Raw genomic sequence first — 17138 nt, forward strand, 5'->3', positions numbered from 1 at the left:
CTAGGAGCTGGAGGGACTGGTGGATGCTGCTCAGAATTTTTACAGTGGGAGTTTGCATGATGGGTTTAAAATGACTTTTAATGCCAGTTACATGCAGTTGAAATGTTCAAATTAAGGTCACTGTATGCAATAGAAAAATGGTTTATCAACTGTTCAATGAGCCAGGTTTACACCAATGAAAGTAATGAAGTGCCTGCCTGATTCATCAGTGTTCTTCACCTTTACAGTCAGTATTGGATAAAAGCAATAAGGGCATAACTGTAAAAGTTATGTAAACTGTACATTTGTTTAATTACTACAGAATAAATACCTGTGTGCATGCTCTTAACCTGAGGTAAATATTGGGCAGTTCTCCCCTTTTCCCTGTTCTGAGAAGTCTAATCTTTTATTGCAGCTTACTGCTGTAGTGGTGTTCTGGAAGAATTGTGGTTCAGTCTCCTCTCTCCAGAGCTTACCTTTTTGTGCCTCAGTAGGAACAAAGTTTGCTGCATACTCACCACAGTCACAGTATTTTAAATTAACTCTTTTAGACAATTTAGCCCTTTTAAGTGGTATTGTAATAGTTTTGTATTGGGTAGATTTCAAAGTAAAATAGGAATCTCTTTAAGGCATAGATTTATTTCCCACAATTAGAGCCATCTCCTGCTTATATCTTTGACCTCTTTCCTTTGATCCTATGTATGAATTGATTGCTTCTTTCAAAAATAAGAATAGTGAGAATCTGCTGGAATCTTTGCCTTCCTGCTATGCTCTTGTAAATTCAAAACAGACATGTAGCTTGTTAGCTATTTAATGAGTATATGGAGAGAAAAAAACCACACCACTAACTGGCCGAGGAAAAGGTTCCTGCTTCCTGACAGTAGTTGCTTCCCAAGAGGTGTTCAGTGTTAAAAGCTTTAGGGTAATATCTGGAATTGCTTGCTTTTCTGCTTCATGTTATGTGTCTGTTACCTCATCTTTCTTCTTCAAGTATTTTCAAGCCATCATCTTAAATATCATCAGCTATATTCCTTTTTTGTTTTACTAGTCGTTTGTCTCTGATAGACTTTGGCTATCAAAGGAAGGGACTATGAAGGTCTCTGCAGGAGGATGTTTGTGTAGGGCATCTGTCTTTTTCCAGCCTTCTCCCTTTCATACACCACTTTGGATACAACAAAGCCTAAAGTAGGTTTTAGAGGACATTGCATAGCTTACCTAGTTTTCTGGGCTTCCTCAGAAGAGATTTTTGTTGTTATCCATGTAAGATAATGAATCTTTAGAAGCATATGTACTGATTGGCTGAAGCATATGAGCTAAATGCCTCTAGTTAAATGATTTACTACTTAATACAGAAAATAAGATATTAAGAGAAGGTCTGATAAAAGGCAAATAAAAATATGGGGCATAACTTCCTTGATGTGACATTTGAATAGTTTAGCTTTTCATGCTGTTCATCTGCTCTCTGATAAATAATCCTTCACCTGTTGGATGTTGTTTAATTTTGAACTGCCAGTTGCCTATGGACTGCTCCTTGCATTTAAAAAGCAAGTGCAGGCTGATTTTTTTAATACATCTCCAGAAAATATGTTGAGCTCTTAAGGTTCTGATTAAATAGCTTTGGAAAGTAGCTGGACTCTACTGTGTTACACAAACCATCTTAAGTGGAAAGGCCAGGATATGCTTCAGGAGGATGGAATCCAATCTAACACTCATATGGTCATCATGCATGATTTTGTACGTTCCTCTGGCTGCTGATCTGGAAAATGCTGGTAGCTCAAGAGTTCAAGTGAAGAACCAGTGGGAGGTATATGAATATTTAAAATTCTGCCTAGCTCCTGGAAGAGAGCATTTGTTGAATAAACTTTAAGCTGATTTAGGCAAGCCATCAGTTATTTGATTGCCCCTGATAGTTGTTCAAAGTATTTCTGTATGTGAGGTAGAATGGTGTTATTCATCTGCTCTAATATTATATTTGCAAAGTTATATTCTGTAAATTCACAGCAGACTGTTAGAGAGTATTTGGCAACAGATGGAGCTTTCCACACATGCAATGTAGTCAAAGCCATAGAACTTGTGTTCCAGTGAAATAAGATACTCCTCTTGGATGTGCAGTGAGCACGGTTGCCAGAAGGGTGTGGAACCTTCCTGCTCTTTTCTGGTTGACTGAAAGAGTCTATCCTACACAATACCCTACCTTTTCCACCAAAAGAAGCCTCCAGTTTCATAGTTTTAGAGGGGACTGAACCTGTGTTTCCTCCTTTGAAGAAAAGTGGAAATCGGAAGAGACAGGGTGGGGTGATGGAAATCACACTTGGAGAGTGTGCCCTGCAAGATGCTAGATGTTAGCTTCCTTAGTTCTCCAAACCTACTTTGATCAAGGGAAGGGGCTCTGGTTTATTTGTTTGGGGTTGTTCTTAGCTCAGTAGAGGCTATGGCTTTTCAAGAGTAAAGACCTAAAGAAATTCGAAGATTCTCTTGAGATTTAACAATTTTAATATCTAGGTTGCCAGTTTGTCAGTAATCCAGCTTACACTGTAACATCAACATCTGTTTTGGTACTTCATGCTTTGTTACCTTGCTGTTGCAGCTTAGAGAAATTCAGTCATATTCCCCTTTTTAACTAATATATACATCTTTTTTTTCTAATGCTGCAAATTAGGTGATGATTACAATGTATCTGGCAGAACAAGCTAAAATTTAGAGTTGTTACTGGTTTTTGGAAAGGATGGGACTGTTGTATTTTGGGTTGGGACTGGAGGATTGAGACTGTGTTGCGAGTGGATCTGACTGCAGTACAGAATTTTCATGAAAATAGATAGGCTACTTGAACTGTTAGTGGCAGCAGAACCCTCTGTGACAGCAGATCACTGTTCAGGTGAGGGAGCACTGGTGTAGGCTGCCCAGATGGGCTGTGGAGTCTCCTTCTCTGGAGACATTCAAACCCACCTGGACGAGTTGCTGTGTGACCTACTCTAGGTGGTCCTGCTCTGGCAGAGGGGTTGAACTGGATGATCTTTCGAAGTCCCTTCCAGCCCTTAAGATTCTGTGATTTCAGATACAATGTTTTAATTCTTTTCTGTTTGTTTTTTTAAATTGGATACCCCATAGACGTCTCTGGCTTCCCTGCTTACAGTAGCTGCATAAACAATTAGCGTTGTATAGAAACATTATTACTTCAGCGGTATTTATCATTGATCTTTCTTTGAGTACATAATAAGTAGAGCTGTTCTTCCAATATGATTTGACAGTGAGCAGGACTGCTCTGCTTAGTGAAGTTAAATGTAAGCAGATATATGAAGAATTAATTCCAAAGTCCTGATGGGTCAGGGATAGACTAACGGCAACTGCCTTGAATTCTGTAAATAATTTCATAGAAATTTTCATAGAATGGAAGGCTTGGAAGGGACCTTTAGCGATCATCTAGTCCAACCCCCCTGCAGAAGCAGGGTCAGCTAGATCAGGTTGCATAGGAATATGTCCAGGTGGGTCTTGAAGACCTCCAAGGAAGGAGACTCCACAACCCCTCTGGGCAGCCTGTGCCAGGGCTCCCTCACCTCATAGTGAAATAGTTTTTCCTTATGTTTAAGTGGAACTTTTTGTGTTGCAGCTTCATCCCGTTACCCCTTGTCCTGTTGCTAGACACAACAGAAAAAAGGGATGTCCCAACCGCCTGACACCCACCTTTTAGATATTTATAAATGTTAATAAGATCTCCCCTCAGTCTCCTCTTCTTCAGACTAAACAGCCCCGGTTCCCACAGCCTTTCCTCACATTGAAAGATGTTCAATTCCCCTGATCATCTTGGTGGCCCTGCGCTGGACTCTTCCCAGCACTTCCCTGTCCGTCTTAAGCTGAGGAGCCCAGAACTGGCTTTTGTATCAGAGAGTGTTCAGAATAGCTATCATTCTAAATTGTTATATTTTCATACTGATTTATTTTTAAAGATAATGTACAGGCTGTAGTTCAGCGACAGTACACGGGATACTTGAAAAAGTAAAAGGAAACGAAGCATGGGGTTTATGAATTGCCATGTGGATTAAGTGATTCACAGAGCCTCCAGCAGGTGTGAGTGACTCATTCAATAGCTTGATGAAAGATACTTTACTTTCACGGCGGTAAAATAACAGAATGAAAGTACTAGAGCATTGTGTGATAACCTGCACCTTTGCTAACAGTATTGTTATCTAAGACAAAGTGTCTGTGAAAGTATGATTGCTTTTTAAGAGAAGGGGTTTTGGGGGAAGAACGGATGGAGAAGTGATTTGAGGTTTTGGGGGTTTTTTGTTTGTGGGTTTTTTTTTTTCCTTATAGTGAAATTTCCATACTGTTCTCATATGTATTTATTTTCTGATGTTTACCAATTTGACTTAAAGTGGCTTGAACGAAGGGGATCTAGCAGACATAGTGGTGAGATGCAATAGCTAACTAATGCTGTATTTTTAACTGAAAAGGCCCTCTTGGCAATCTGAATCATGGAACAATAAGTTGTCTTGGAAAATCCAAATATAAAATGAGTTGTTCCTTTTTTTTTAAAGGTCATCTTCATTGCATTCTGCTTTGCCAAAGTCATTCCGTGATCTTGTAATGGAAGAAGAAAAATGTATGAGTGCAAGTAATTCACCTGGTACTGCTATCAAAAGAGCTGGATATAAAGGAGTTGAGGATTCATCAGTCCAAAGCACCATAAGGTAAGACAGCAGTATTTGCGTAATTGATCAATCATTATTTCATCTGGGAAAGAATAACCCGATGTACCAGTACAGGTTGGAGAATGAACTGTTAGAGAGTAGTGCAAGGGAAAGGGACCTGGGGGTCTTGGTGGGCAGCAGGGTGAGCATGAACCAGTAATGTGCCCTCGTGGCCAGGAAGGTCAATGGAATCCTGGAGTGGATTAGAAGGGCTGTGGGCAGTAGGTCAAGAGAGATTCTCCTCCCCCTCTGCCCTCATGAGATCACATCTGGAATATTGTGTCCAGTTCTGGGCCCCTCAGTTCAAGAAGGACAGGCAGCTGCTGGAGAGAGTTCAGCACATGGCCACAAAGATAAGAGTGGAGCCCTCCCTTCTGATGAAAGGCTGAGGGAGCTGGGGCTTTTCAGCTTGGAGAAGACTGAGGGTTGACCTCATTCATGTTTACAAACATGTAAAGGGTGGGTGTCAGGAGGATGGAGCCAGGCTGTTCTCAGTGATGTCCAGTGATGGGATAAGGGGTATAAGCTGGAACGCAAGAGTATCCAAAGAAATAGAAGGAAGAATTTCTTCCCTTTTTGGGTGAGGGAGCACTGGAATGAGCTGCCTGGATGGGATGTGGAGCCTTCCTCTCTGGGGACATTCAAAACCTACCTGGACAAGTTCCTGTGTGACCTACTCTAGGTGGTCCTACTCTGGCAGGGGATTTGGACTGGATGATCTTTCGAGATCCCTTCCAACTCTTAAGATACTGTGATTCTGTGATACACATTTCAAATGTGTTTGAGACAGAGGGCCTCAAAATGTTTGTTTCCAGGCAGTGCCAGGCAAAGTCTGTGCAAGCCAACAGCCCCGTGGCGGCAGGGAGCCAAGGGGGACAGCAGGATGGGCTGAGTGGTGGCCTGTGCTGGAGTGAGGTGAGCAGGGCAGGCTCTGTGACGGCAACTGGAGTGAGCCATGGTCAGTGAGCACAGACAGGACCATTGGGATGGGGCAGGGTTGAAGTCAAACCTGCAAGTCAGGGTCAGGAGCAGTAAGGCCAGGCTTGGAAAAGCTTAAGACTGAGGGACTGAGCTTAAATGCAGCTCCTGAGTAAAGAGTGGAGCTCCCATGAGTCTTTGCACAGCTCTTCCTGACAACTCAACTCTTTTCATAGCAGCCTGACTCAGGTTTACACAGGGAGGGAGAAAACTTTGCAAAGCCTTTTGGTACACATGGAGCTCTGACACCCATCACCTCCCAGTTTTTCTTATGAACTCCTGTTCCACCCCCCTTCATAAACTGTCTTTTTCATAAGGAAAAGAAAGTAGTGCTGGGCCTCCCTCTATGTTGCTCAACTTGTATATAGAAGCTGATGTTTCCCTAGGACAGTAGTGCTATGTGTCTTATTGGTAGATAAAGAACAAAATGAGGATAGAAACGTAGGAACATAGTGTGTGGGATGGTGTTAGAGGAGAGAGGTAGGAGGGATTTGGAGTGTGCATGATTGGTGGCCATTTTTCAGGATCAGAGGATTAAAGCTCAAGTTGCTGTGGTGAGTGGAGATGTAGGGGCACAGTGCACAAATCTGCAGAAAACCAGGTATCATTAATTTTACCAGCAAATAATAATTTCTTTTTGTCTTAGGGGAAAATAACAAGGGCTGACAATACGGGAATTTGCACTGGATGCTATTATTAGCTTTGTAACACCTTCTCTGTGATCTCCATAAAGTCATTTATTTTCCTTTCGCAATGCTCTCTCTAGTCTGTGTAGTCTGTCCAGTCTGCATGCTCTCAAAGTAGATTATTTGAGCCGAATCCAGGCCTGATATGTTAGCTGTCTGAAAATGATACATTAAGCTAGTGGGAACTGGGATGACTAGATTGACTATAATCAGTTGGAAAAGATGGCACTTCCAGAGCTATTTCAGGTTGGTTTAAATTGTATCTGAAGATGCTCATTTCTCTATTAGCTCTAAAGAGCCTAGGTGACTAGTTCATCTGTCTGAAAGTTAGGAGTTGAGTTTGTAGTTTGAGGAAATTTTATTCTTTGACTATGCTTCCTGTCACAGTCAGCTCTCTTTTTTGCCTGCAGCATTCAAGGGCTATTTCTATTTTTGAGATGAATTATCCACACCCTTACCTGTTCCTTTTTAAGGAAAGGGCAGTGCCTGTACATAGAGCATAGATAATCCTCATCTGTTCATGTCAGAGTCTCTGATGGGACATTGAAGATATTTGCATGGCTACCGTTCCTGCTTTGTTGTCTGGCTTTGGATAAACCATGCAGTAATTAAACTGAGTTTTCTTAAGTCTCTGGATGAGAGTTTTTTGGGGGTTGTGTAAACACTTTTCCATATGCTGTCACCTTCCAACTTATACAACCCAGAATTTTTCTCTAGATGAACCGTGTCATGAATGTGGAGATGAGCTGGATTAAGTCCAGACGCAGATTGGTCCAAAATCTAGGCTGTGTGGATGTGGCTGCATTGTTTCCAGGGGCAGCTCAACTCAGACTTGGGAATTATGCTGTGCAGCTGTGCATGTGTAGCTCATAGTCCAAGCTAAAAACATAAGCCTGCCACAACTCGACTTTGTTGTGGCAGCCTGGGTTGTCTTCACTATGTTACTCCAGGGAGCAGTGAAAAGCCTTAGTGGAAACAACTCTTTGTGGCTTCATGTGGGAATGGCCTAGTTCTGTCATGGCTAATAATGAGCTAATAAGTAGTACATGACTCAAACAGTACAGCAAAACCCAAGAGGTTCTGCAGGAGACCAGGCTGAGAGCAGTCATCAGAACAGGGAGGCACCGGACCTGAACTGGCTTCAAATCAACAAAGCCTTCAGAAACACTGGGGAGCTGAGCACTGGGACATCTTGGTGGCTGTGCTGGAGTCATGGCAAGTTCAGCCAACTGAGTTAGGTTGGTTCAGTACTGATGATACTTGGCTGGTTTATTTCCACGCAGAACTGCTTATGTCTCTACATCAGTCTTTAATTTTCAAGACATCCAGGTTTCCAAGTTGTATATTTTTTAGGCTTATTTTTCTGTATAGGCTTGCTTCACATTTCCTGTCTGTTCCATTTCTCCTTGTTGTTTTGATGCCAGCTGAGGAATTAATCTAGCATGTTGAAATATCTGCAGTTGATTTAATATCTGGACCGAGTATCTTGCTAGCAAGAAGCACAGATGTACATATGTACAAACAGCTTCAAAACAGCTGAACTACTTCCTACATTTAAAGCCACATTTAAATTGAGGGAGATGACACTATTTAAACTTGTCTTTTAATTGATCACTAGAGTGTGCTGTGACACTGGAGCTATTAATTCCATTTTTCTTTGAGTTTTCTGTTGTGGTGGGTTTTTTGGTGGTTCTTTGGGCTTTTTGGTTTGTTAGTTTGTTTAGAAGTCTTACTCTGGAAAGAACTTTTTATCTCTACTGAAACAGGGTTGTTAAGTGTAACAGTCTGCTTGTGGAACAGGCTGCCCAGAGGGGTTGTGGAGGCTCCCTCCTTGGAGGTCTTCGAGACCCGCTTGGACATGTTCCTATGCGACCTGATCTAGGTGACCCTGCTTCTGCAGGGGGGTTGGACTAGATGATCTCTAAAGGTCCCTTCTAACCCCTACCATTCTATGATTCATTTACAGTCATGCTGTGAGTTCTTTGGATTGCAAATGGAAAGGATTGTGTAGCTATCAAATGAGCTGGATAGGTCTTGGTTACTGTCAAATGTATGGGAAGGTGAGCACTGTTAAAGCAGGTGTTAAAAGAGATAAAAGTCGAGAGATGACACCAGCATAAAAGCATTTGGCAACTTGTACAAACATACTCTTAATTAAACCAGCAAGCAAAAAAACCCCTTCCTTCCCCTTCTCTTCTCCTTACTTCCATTTCTCTGATTCTTTCCTTCATTTCATTATGTTATCTGTCTTATTTGTCATAAAAGCTGGAAGCTTTTTTATCTAGACTTCAACTAAAAAGTAGTCCCCGGCTGTTGTAATCAGAGAGTAATTTAGCTTCTCTAGTTCAGCCTCCTGCATAAGTCAAATTAGATCATGTTACTCAGGGCCTGGTCCAGTTGAGTTGTGACTGCTTCCAAATATGAAGATAGCCTGACTTTTCTGGGCAATATATTCCAGTGTGTGATAACACCTGTAGCAGATCTGGCTTTGTGTTTGGGTCTTTTTGCCTATATGTAAGAACTTTTTTTTTTTTCATTTATCCAACTGGATACAGTTAGAGGACTTTGCCTTTGAAATTCCCGTTGTCCTGCACATCTCAGTTGTTTCAGCTCTAGCTGGGCTTTGGCTCTTAGCATTCTGTCCCTGTACACAGAAGTAGTATTGCTGCTTTCCTGTGGTGTAGACTATCCCTGCTCCCACTGTTAATGTGTGTTCTTTTTGAAATTGCATCCTGTCAGCCTTCTGCCATGCTTCCTTGACTTAAGACATGTTGAAATGATCTGGTTTTGTGTTTGGAGGACACTGTCCTCATGTATCAGATATCAGTCTAGATGTTGCCTATATGAAATGCAAAGTGAATAAGGAATTAGCTAGGTAGGAGAAGTATTAGAAACTTGTAATTCTTCTGTAAGACACTGTCTCAAGAGTCACATCTTGGTGCCCCTGTGCTGGGCTCCAGAAGTTCCCTGTCCCTCTTGAGCTGAGGAGCCCAGAACTGGACACAAGACTCCAGATAATGCCTCACCAGGGCAGAGGAGAAGGGAAGCAGAACCTCCCTCTACCTGCTGGTCACACTCTTCTTGATGCATCCCAGGATGCCTTTGGCTTTCTTGGCCATGAGAGTGTATTACTGGCTCATGGTTAGTTTATTATTAACCAGGTAACGTGAACTATGTTTTCCTGTTGGAAATACAGAAGCAGAATGACCTGTCAGAAGGTGTTATCTGCTGGGTTTGATTCAAGGGAGTGACTGTAGCAAGCTTCTTTTGAAGTCCAGTGTTATTCCCTTGCAGCTGTTGCTGCAGAGATATATAAATATATATTCCTTAAGCAAATAGATTTCTGTTTGTTCTGTTCTTTGAATAGTTAGCTGTTTGGTGGGCAAAATGATGTTTAGTGACAAAAACTGGGCATGGAATATCTAAATGCCATTTTTTATGATGGATGTTGCATTTCAGATGTTTTTGAGATCTTGCCCTCATTACTTAGCAGTAGGAATCATGGTTTTTGTGTTGTCCTTGGAATTTTGTCCTGGGGAAAATATTTTAAGCCCAGAACTCAACAGTTCCTGGAATTCTCTTAGCTTTCTATAGATTTTTCCTCTTTTCCAAGAGTTTGTGGCCAGCTATGGAGGATTATTAAAACCTTAAAGAAAACTGAGACAGATTTATTGAAATACCTACACCCTTAGAGGTTTTTTACAATGCCACAGAATAAATCAAAAAGGTCCTTTTAGCATTTCACAATATGGCAAATTTTTAGGGTTCTGTAAATCACAAAAGTGACCAAAGATAGGCATTAAATAACAGAAGGTTCCTCTCCCTGCTGATACAGGGATTTTTTTAAAAACATGCTTTTCCCTTAAGGCATACAGTATATCAAATGTGACTGCTCTTTGGTGACAGATTAACATTTTGCAATTGAATAAAATACCTTCCTGTTGGGAGCTCTATTGATATTTTAGGATTTCTGGTTTTTTCCATTCTAATGATTCTAGTTTTACTCCATCCTTATGAATGTGGAAAGTGGTTGCAGGATATGTTCTGAAAGCCCATAATTTCTGGACTTACACTTGAAGTAACTTACTTGTGCTGTTGTAGCACTGTTTCTTTTACATTGAATGCTTAATTTGAACACAGGACAGTTTGTTGGGTTTTTTTTTGTCTGAAGCCATATTATTTTCATATTGAGTAGTCAGTGCTGTTGACTACTATGCAACTGCTATTCAACTCAGCTGAATATTTTATATGAAAAACATCCTCCTTTTTAAAAAGAACAAAGGTTTTTTTTTTTGTAGTTGTTTAATGCTTAAATGGTGGGAAATCACAGAATCGTAAAAGTTGGAAGAGACCTCAAAAGATCATCCAGTCCAACTCCCCAGCCAGAGCAGGACCACCTAGAGTAGGTCACACAGGAACTCATCCAACTGGGTTTCAATGTCTCCAGAGAAGGAGACTCCACAACCCATCTGGGCAACCTGTGCCAGTGCTCACTCGCCTGAATAGGGAATTAATTACTATCCAAACTGAAAATCCATGAAGTTCTCAAAGTCAGAAATGCACTTCAGTATCTCCTCTAGTCATAGTACCACGCTAAAAGACATTTTTCTTCTGGAAAAATCTTGCACATTTATAATTGCCTGTTGTAAATTTGTACTCTGAAGTACAATGTGCTTCAGAGTGCTCTGTTAGTGACTCACTCTCCTACCTTTTCCAGGTGCTCCACTAGAAGTAGCCAAAGTCTGGAAGACCATGTTCTGGATGCCCCACAGCTGGAGAGTCATAAGTAAGTTTGACAGTCGCTTAGATTCTTGAGCTTGTTTTCTGTGTTCTGTGCTGATCTTATTCCTGATGTTGCCTCATAATGTCATTTGTTTTTTTTTCCAGTCCTTGGTTAGCAGCATCACCAAGTAACTCTCCTGTGATAGCACCTGTCATGTTTTCAGCTATTGTAGAGGAAGAGCTCCAGCAAGAAGCTGCTCTTATTAGAAGGAGAGAAAAACCTTTGGCTTTGATCCAGGTAAAGTGCTAAGTTGCTGCATCTGTTAAGTAACACAAGGAGTGTTTCAGATATAATTTTTCAGTGGCTGTTTCAGATATAATTTTTTGGGATTAATTACGTATTGGTACATTTAGTATCATTTACATAATGATATTAAATATCATTTAATAATAACTTCACATTGCCCATTGGAAATTAGGCTTCAAATTGACTGCTGAGCCCATGATTAATGCATTCACAGCATCAGTCAGTCACTGAGGTTGGAAATTGTCTAATCCAAACCCCTGCTCAGAGCAGAGTCACTAAGAGTAGATTGCTCAAAGCTGTGTCCAGGCAGCTTGTGGGTATCTGCAAGAGTGAGGAGACTGCATGGCACCTCTGGGAAACCTGTTCCAGTGTCTAACCAATCTCACAGGGGTTTTGTAAATACAAAAAGAGATTTTTATATATAAGTGCAATTTTATGTGGTATTTTGTTTATGCTCTTTGCTGCTTCTCCTGTCACTGGGCACCACAGAGAAAAGTGTGTCTCAGTTGTCTTTATTCCCTCCCATCAGGTGTTTATACACTTTGATAAGATCTCCACAAGCTGCCTTTTCTCCACTGTAAACAACTGCAGCATGCTCAGCGTCTCCTCTCATGTCAGATGCTCCAAGCTCTCATTCATTTTTGTATCCCTTCACTGGACTGTCTCCATTATGTCCATGTCTGTCTTGTACTGAGGAGTCCAGAAGTGGACCCAGCACTCCAAATGTGTCTTAGCAGTGCTGAGTAGAGGGGGAAGGATCACCTGTCTCAAACTGCTGGCAGTGCTATCCATTGTAGAGCAACGGGAGGCTGTCACCCTTCTTTGCATGTAAGCACATAGTTGGCTTAATAGTCAACTTGTCCATCAGGACCCCAGATCCTGGTGCATTGGCTACTCCTTCCCATTTAGTATTGCCTGCAGCCTTGCTGAGGGTGTGTTCTGTCCCATCAGATGAGGAGTTAATGAAGGTGTTTAAACAGCACTGACCCTCATCTCAATATTGGTGCTGGTGACTGACCTATGGCTGGATGTTATGCAACAGATCCCATCCCTTTGAGATCACCAGCCAGTTTTCAGTCTGTCTCAGTGTCTGTATTGATAGTCTGTGATTAAGCTTGTCCCCTTAAGCTCTTAGTCTGTCCTTAAGCTCTATACTGTTTCCTAGGGATCAAGGTAAGATTGAGTGATATGCAGTCACCTAAATCCTCCTTGCTCTTCTTGAAGGTAGGAATGACATCTGCTTCCTTTCAATCCTCAGGAAAGGACTTGTTCTCTTATAGCCACCACCTCTCAAAGATATTTCTGAGAGTGGACTTTCAGTCTTATTGGGCAGCTCTGATCTCAGAGGCCTGGGACTGCTGAAGGCTGATCTTAACCATAAAAGATCAAGATGGAGAAGGCTGTAGGTTTCTCAGTCTTTTCCATGTCCTTTGTTATGCAGCAGCCAGGCCACATCATCCTTTTGCTGCTGTGGAAGCCTTTTTGCCCTTTGTGTCCTTTGCTTGATTCAGCTCCAGATAGGCTTTGACTTTCATAATTGTGCTCCTGAACACTCTGACAGCGTTTTTGTTTTCCTTCCGAGTCACTTTTCTCTGCTTCCACCTCTTGTACACCTCCTTTTTGTTTCAGTTTTGTCAGGAGCTCTTTTTGTGTCCATGTAGGCCTCCTGATACTCTTGCTTGGCTTCCTGCTCATAGCCATGGACCATTCTTGAGCTTGGAGGAGTGATCCTTAAAATAACTAGCTGTCCTAGACCACTCTTTCTTTCCAGGGCTATATCCCGTGAGCTTTTTTCCAAGCAGATCATAGGCTTCTCTTTTGAGGTCCCAGGTTGTTATCATTCCTTCTTGTTGACATCTCAAGATCCTGAGCTCCACCATCTCATGGTCATTGCAGCCAAGGCTGCCCCCAACCTTCCCGTCTCTGACCAGTCTTCCTTTCTTTGTTAGTTATGAGATCCAGCAGAGTGTATCCTTTTATCTGCTCTTTGACCATCTGTGTCAGGATGCAAACCTCCTGCAGTGCTTTCACCCTGCTCTGTTGCCTTCCCAGAGCATGACTTAACTTTCCCACGAGGAGCAGGCCCTGCAAACAGGAGAGCTTTTCTTCAAATTGTCTGAAGAAGACCTGGTCCTCTACTTCTTCATGATTAGGAGGTCTGGAGCAGACATGCATTCAAAAAGTCTGTTCATAACTGTGCTGCTGCTGTAAATGTAGATCTGACACTGACAGACGTGTTCTTTTTTTCCCTTCCAGATCGAGGAGTGTGCTATTCAAGATTTATTAATCCACTATGAAGCTTTTGACAACCCTGATGAGTTTGTGACTGTTGAAAGGGCTCCACAGGGACCTATAGCAGCACCTATGTGGAACAAGCACTAATTCATACTCTTCACAGTCCATGTTGAATTAGAACTTCAGAAGTGCACGTGCTCTACAACTAAAAGGGGACGGGAAGAACAGGAATTATGTAGTTTTTAACATCAGCATTAAAGCCCTGCACGTAGTCACTAGGTATTTGTTAGAGAGAATGGAATCAATGTATTCACTGTGTTCTTTACCCACAGTATTTATTGGATGTGTGTTTTGAGAGAATTTCTTCAACAGGACTTATTATTAGTGATGTTACACGAAGCTGTAGATTGGAAATGCATCTGTTAAATTGTGAAGGTTTTTGTTAACTTCCCAGGTGGCTGAAAAAAAAAATGAGTGCTTCTGTTGTGATTTTAATGTGGAATTGAATGTGCAGAATTACACATCTTTAAAGTTTGGGAGAGGGATAACGTTCTTCAGAGCTTTCTGGCAAATTGGGGATACTGGAAAATGTTTGTGCTTGAACTTCCTGTAAAAATGCAGTTTGATAATGCAGTTGTCTTTAAGTTATGTGTGCAAGTACTGGTTCTCTTGATTGCTACAGCCAGTGCTCCTTACTGTCATGCTCCATGATGAACCTCTCTGCTGTACCCGAGCACCCTGCCGTTGCCTGCTCTTGGTTCAGTCCTTGCATGTATTTTCACTGTCGTGAGACTGGCCTTTGAGCAGCCAGCTCTGTTGTGAAGCACACAGTTGAATAGAACGTGGTGGCACTCAACTAGCTCATCTATAGTGTTCTTCTGGTAAATATGGTACCGCTTTAGAACCACTGTGGTTAAGGTACAGTTCACTTGAAGTGCTGAGGAAATAAAAGATCGTGTATTCATTGTCAAAGCTGTAGGGATGAATGCTTGACTGTGGAATTTGCAAACACCTAACCTTCAAAGATTATCATAGGTGGCTTTCAGTATTGTGTGTTCCAAAGTTCTCTGTGCCTGGTTTAAACAAATTTATATATATATATAAAGGAAAAAAAAAAGTAGCCTTACCTGCAATATTCTGTCTAGTTTGTGTGTTTGTATAGGTGTGTTTGAACTTGAACTTTTTCAGTAGTGTCAGTGCTCACAAACTCTGGAAAACTGGAACTGAGAGAGCTACAGAAAATGAATGTAGAGAATTGATCACTGTGTGATAAAAGAATCTTGAAAACAAAACTATGTAGATACGTCTAATGGTTTCAGGTCAAGCTACACCAAAAAAATCTCCCACGAAAATTGTAAACAAATGCAATAAACCATAGAATCTTGATTTACACAAATTTAGTATACTGTTATGTGCTGTCTCTATATATCCAACACTTAGGTGACTGTAGAGTAATCTTTAACTATGTATTTTGTGTATGAAACAAGACCTGTAGGCATTTTGAAGCTGCACTGGCAAAGGAAGATGTAAGATTTAATTCAATTTTATCTTCCTTGGAGGTCTTCAAGACCCGCCTGGATATATTCCTACGTGACCTGATCTAGGTGAACCTGCTTCTAGAGGGGGTTGGACTAGATCTCTAGAGGTCCCTTCCAACCACTACCATTCTATGATTCATTCACTATAGAATCACAGAATGGTAGGGGTTGGAAGGGACCTTTAGAGATTCTTAACTCCTGATGAGCATACTTGCTTCAAGTGCTTTCCTTAATGCACTCTAGGGTCTAGGGCCTGCTGAAACTGTTTTTCTGCAGTAAAAGAAAGCTTAAGCAGAACCATAGAATGGTAGGGGTTGGAAGGGACCTCTAATGATCATCCAGTCCAACCCCCTGCTCAAACAGGTCCACCTAGATCAGGTCAGTCAGGAATGTGTTCAGGCGGGTTTTGAAAACCTCCAGAGAAGGAGCCTCCACACCCTCCCTGGGCAGCCTGTGCCAGGGCTCCCTCACCTCAACAGTGACAAAGTTTTTCCATATGTTTCAATGGAACTTTTTGTGTTCCAGGTTCTTTTGATTACCCCTTGTCCTGTCACTGCATACAGCAGAAGAAAGGGATGTCCCAACCTCCTGACACCCCCCATTTAGATATTTGTAAATATTAATAAGATCTCCCCTCAGTCTCCTCTTCTCCAGAGTAAACAGCCCCAGTTCCCGCAGCCTTTCCTCATATGAAAGATGTTCCAATCCCTTGATCATCTTGGTGGCCCTGTGCTGCATTTGCCCTGTACTGTGAGAAATGGCCATAAAAGCAGTGAGCCTTGCCAGGTGTGAACCTAATTCTCAAAGATAAAATTATTGTGAAGTTGATAATTTGCATTTAGATTTTTTTTTCTCCAAAATTGAGTAGAATATGCAGTTTAAAATGTTGTTCTGACATTCTAAGAGGATTCATGGAGCTTTTTACAGTCCTTTTTTGTTTTAATGTATCAGGATTCTTGAAGCCAAAGAAGTAAGTGAACGTTAATAACTGCATAGGGAGACAAAGCTGTAACCATTCATCTGTTAGGAAATCTTTTATGTGTTAGCTGAGTCACTGTTCAGACTTTCATTTCTTCTGGCTGTTTTTCCCAGAAAAATAAAAATCCCACAGGAAGGGTTTTCTAGGTATTGAAATTTGCTGCATATTTTTTTTAAGTGTAAGTTGTTACCATCCTGTATCCATACCCAAGCTTTGTGTAAAGAGAAACATCACGTTTTAGATGTCTGTGTAGGTCTGTTTCTTCTACTCCTGGCAAGGAGAAAATGTAGAGTTTAGCAAATAGCATCCAGTAAATTAACCACCTAGTGCCTATGTTAACTTTGGATCAACACAAAAAATCTGGCATTTTCTAGCTCACGTGCTGGAGTTTATTGCCTTTCTTGTAATGCTGAACATGAATTCCATCTTTACTCAATTAGCTCTAACACCATCGTGTCGTTTCTGGGCTTGTCAGCTCCTTTAACTTGCACCAAAATGATGGAACTCCCAGATTAATTAATATAAAGCAACACCTTGGAGTTGGCAGCAAAAACAGTATTTAGCATATTGGTCTGTCAGAATCTTAAGAGTTGGAAGGGATCTTGAAAGATGATCCAGTCCAACGCCCCTGCCAGAGCAGGAACACAGGAAGATCACACAGGAAGTCATCCAGATGAGTTTTGAATGTCTCCAGAGAAGGAGACTTCACAACCCATGTGAACAGTCTGTTCCAGTGCTGCCTCACCTGAACAGGGAAGAAATTCTTCCTTGTATTTCTTTGGAACCTCTTATGTTCCAGCTTATCCCCGTTGCCCCTTGTCCTATAATTTCAGAGAGACCTATTATAGCTAGTTGGCTAAAGAAATAAAAGTTAACACAAGGCTTTTAGTGACCGAACAAATATCTCAAAGGCAGACAAAGCTGATGGCATCCTGGGATGCATCAAGAACAGTGTGGGCAGCAGGACCAGGGAGATTCTACTCCCCCTCTACTCTGCCCTGGTGAGGCCTCATCTGGAATCCTGTG

At 41.5% G+C, this 17138-nt stretch overlaps 1 protein-coding gene across 3 annotated transcripts in view; it reads left to right on the forward strand.

The window, feature by feature from the left end:
* The window catches only part of IBTK (inhibitor of Bruton tyrosine kinase), a 54422-nt gene extending 39427 nt beyond the window's left edge, over positions 1-14995 (forward strand). For all 3 annotated transcript variants that reach the window (XM_061989878.1, XM_061989880.1, XM_061989879.1), the window contains exons 26-29: positions 4515-4667; positions 11049-11117; positions 11219-11351; positions 13617-14995. In XM_061989878.1, the coding sequence (XP_061845862.1) occupies positions 4515-4667; positions 11049-11117; positions 11219-11351; positions 13617-13742 (481 nt within the window). In that variant the 3' untranslated portion in view covers positions 13743-14995. The remainder of the gene's footprint in view (positions 1-4514; positions 4668-11048; positions 11118-11218; positions 11352-13616) is intronic.
* Positions 14996-17138: the final 2143 nt, after the last annotated feature.

This window comes from Colius striatus, chromosome 2, assembly GCF_028858725.1.
Source record: "Colius striatus isolate bColStr4 chromosome 2, bColStr4.1.hap1, whole genome shotgun sequence".
Classification (NCBI taxonomy): domain Eukaryota; kingdom Metazoa; phylum Chordata; class Aves; order Coliiformes; family Coliidae; genus Colius; species Colius striatus.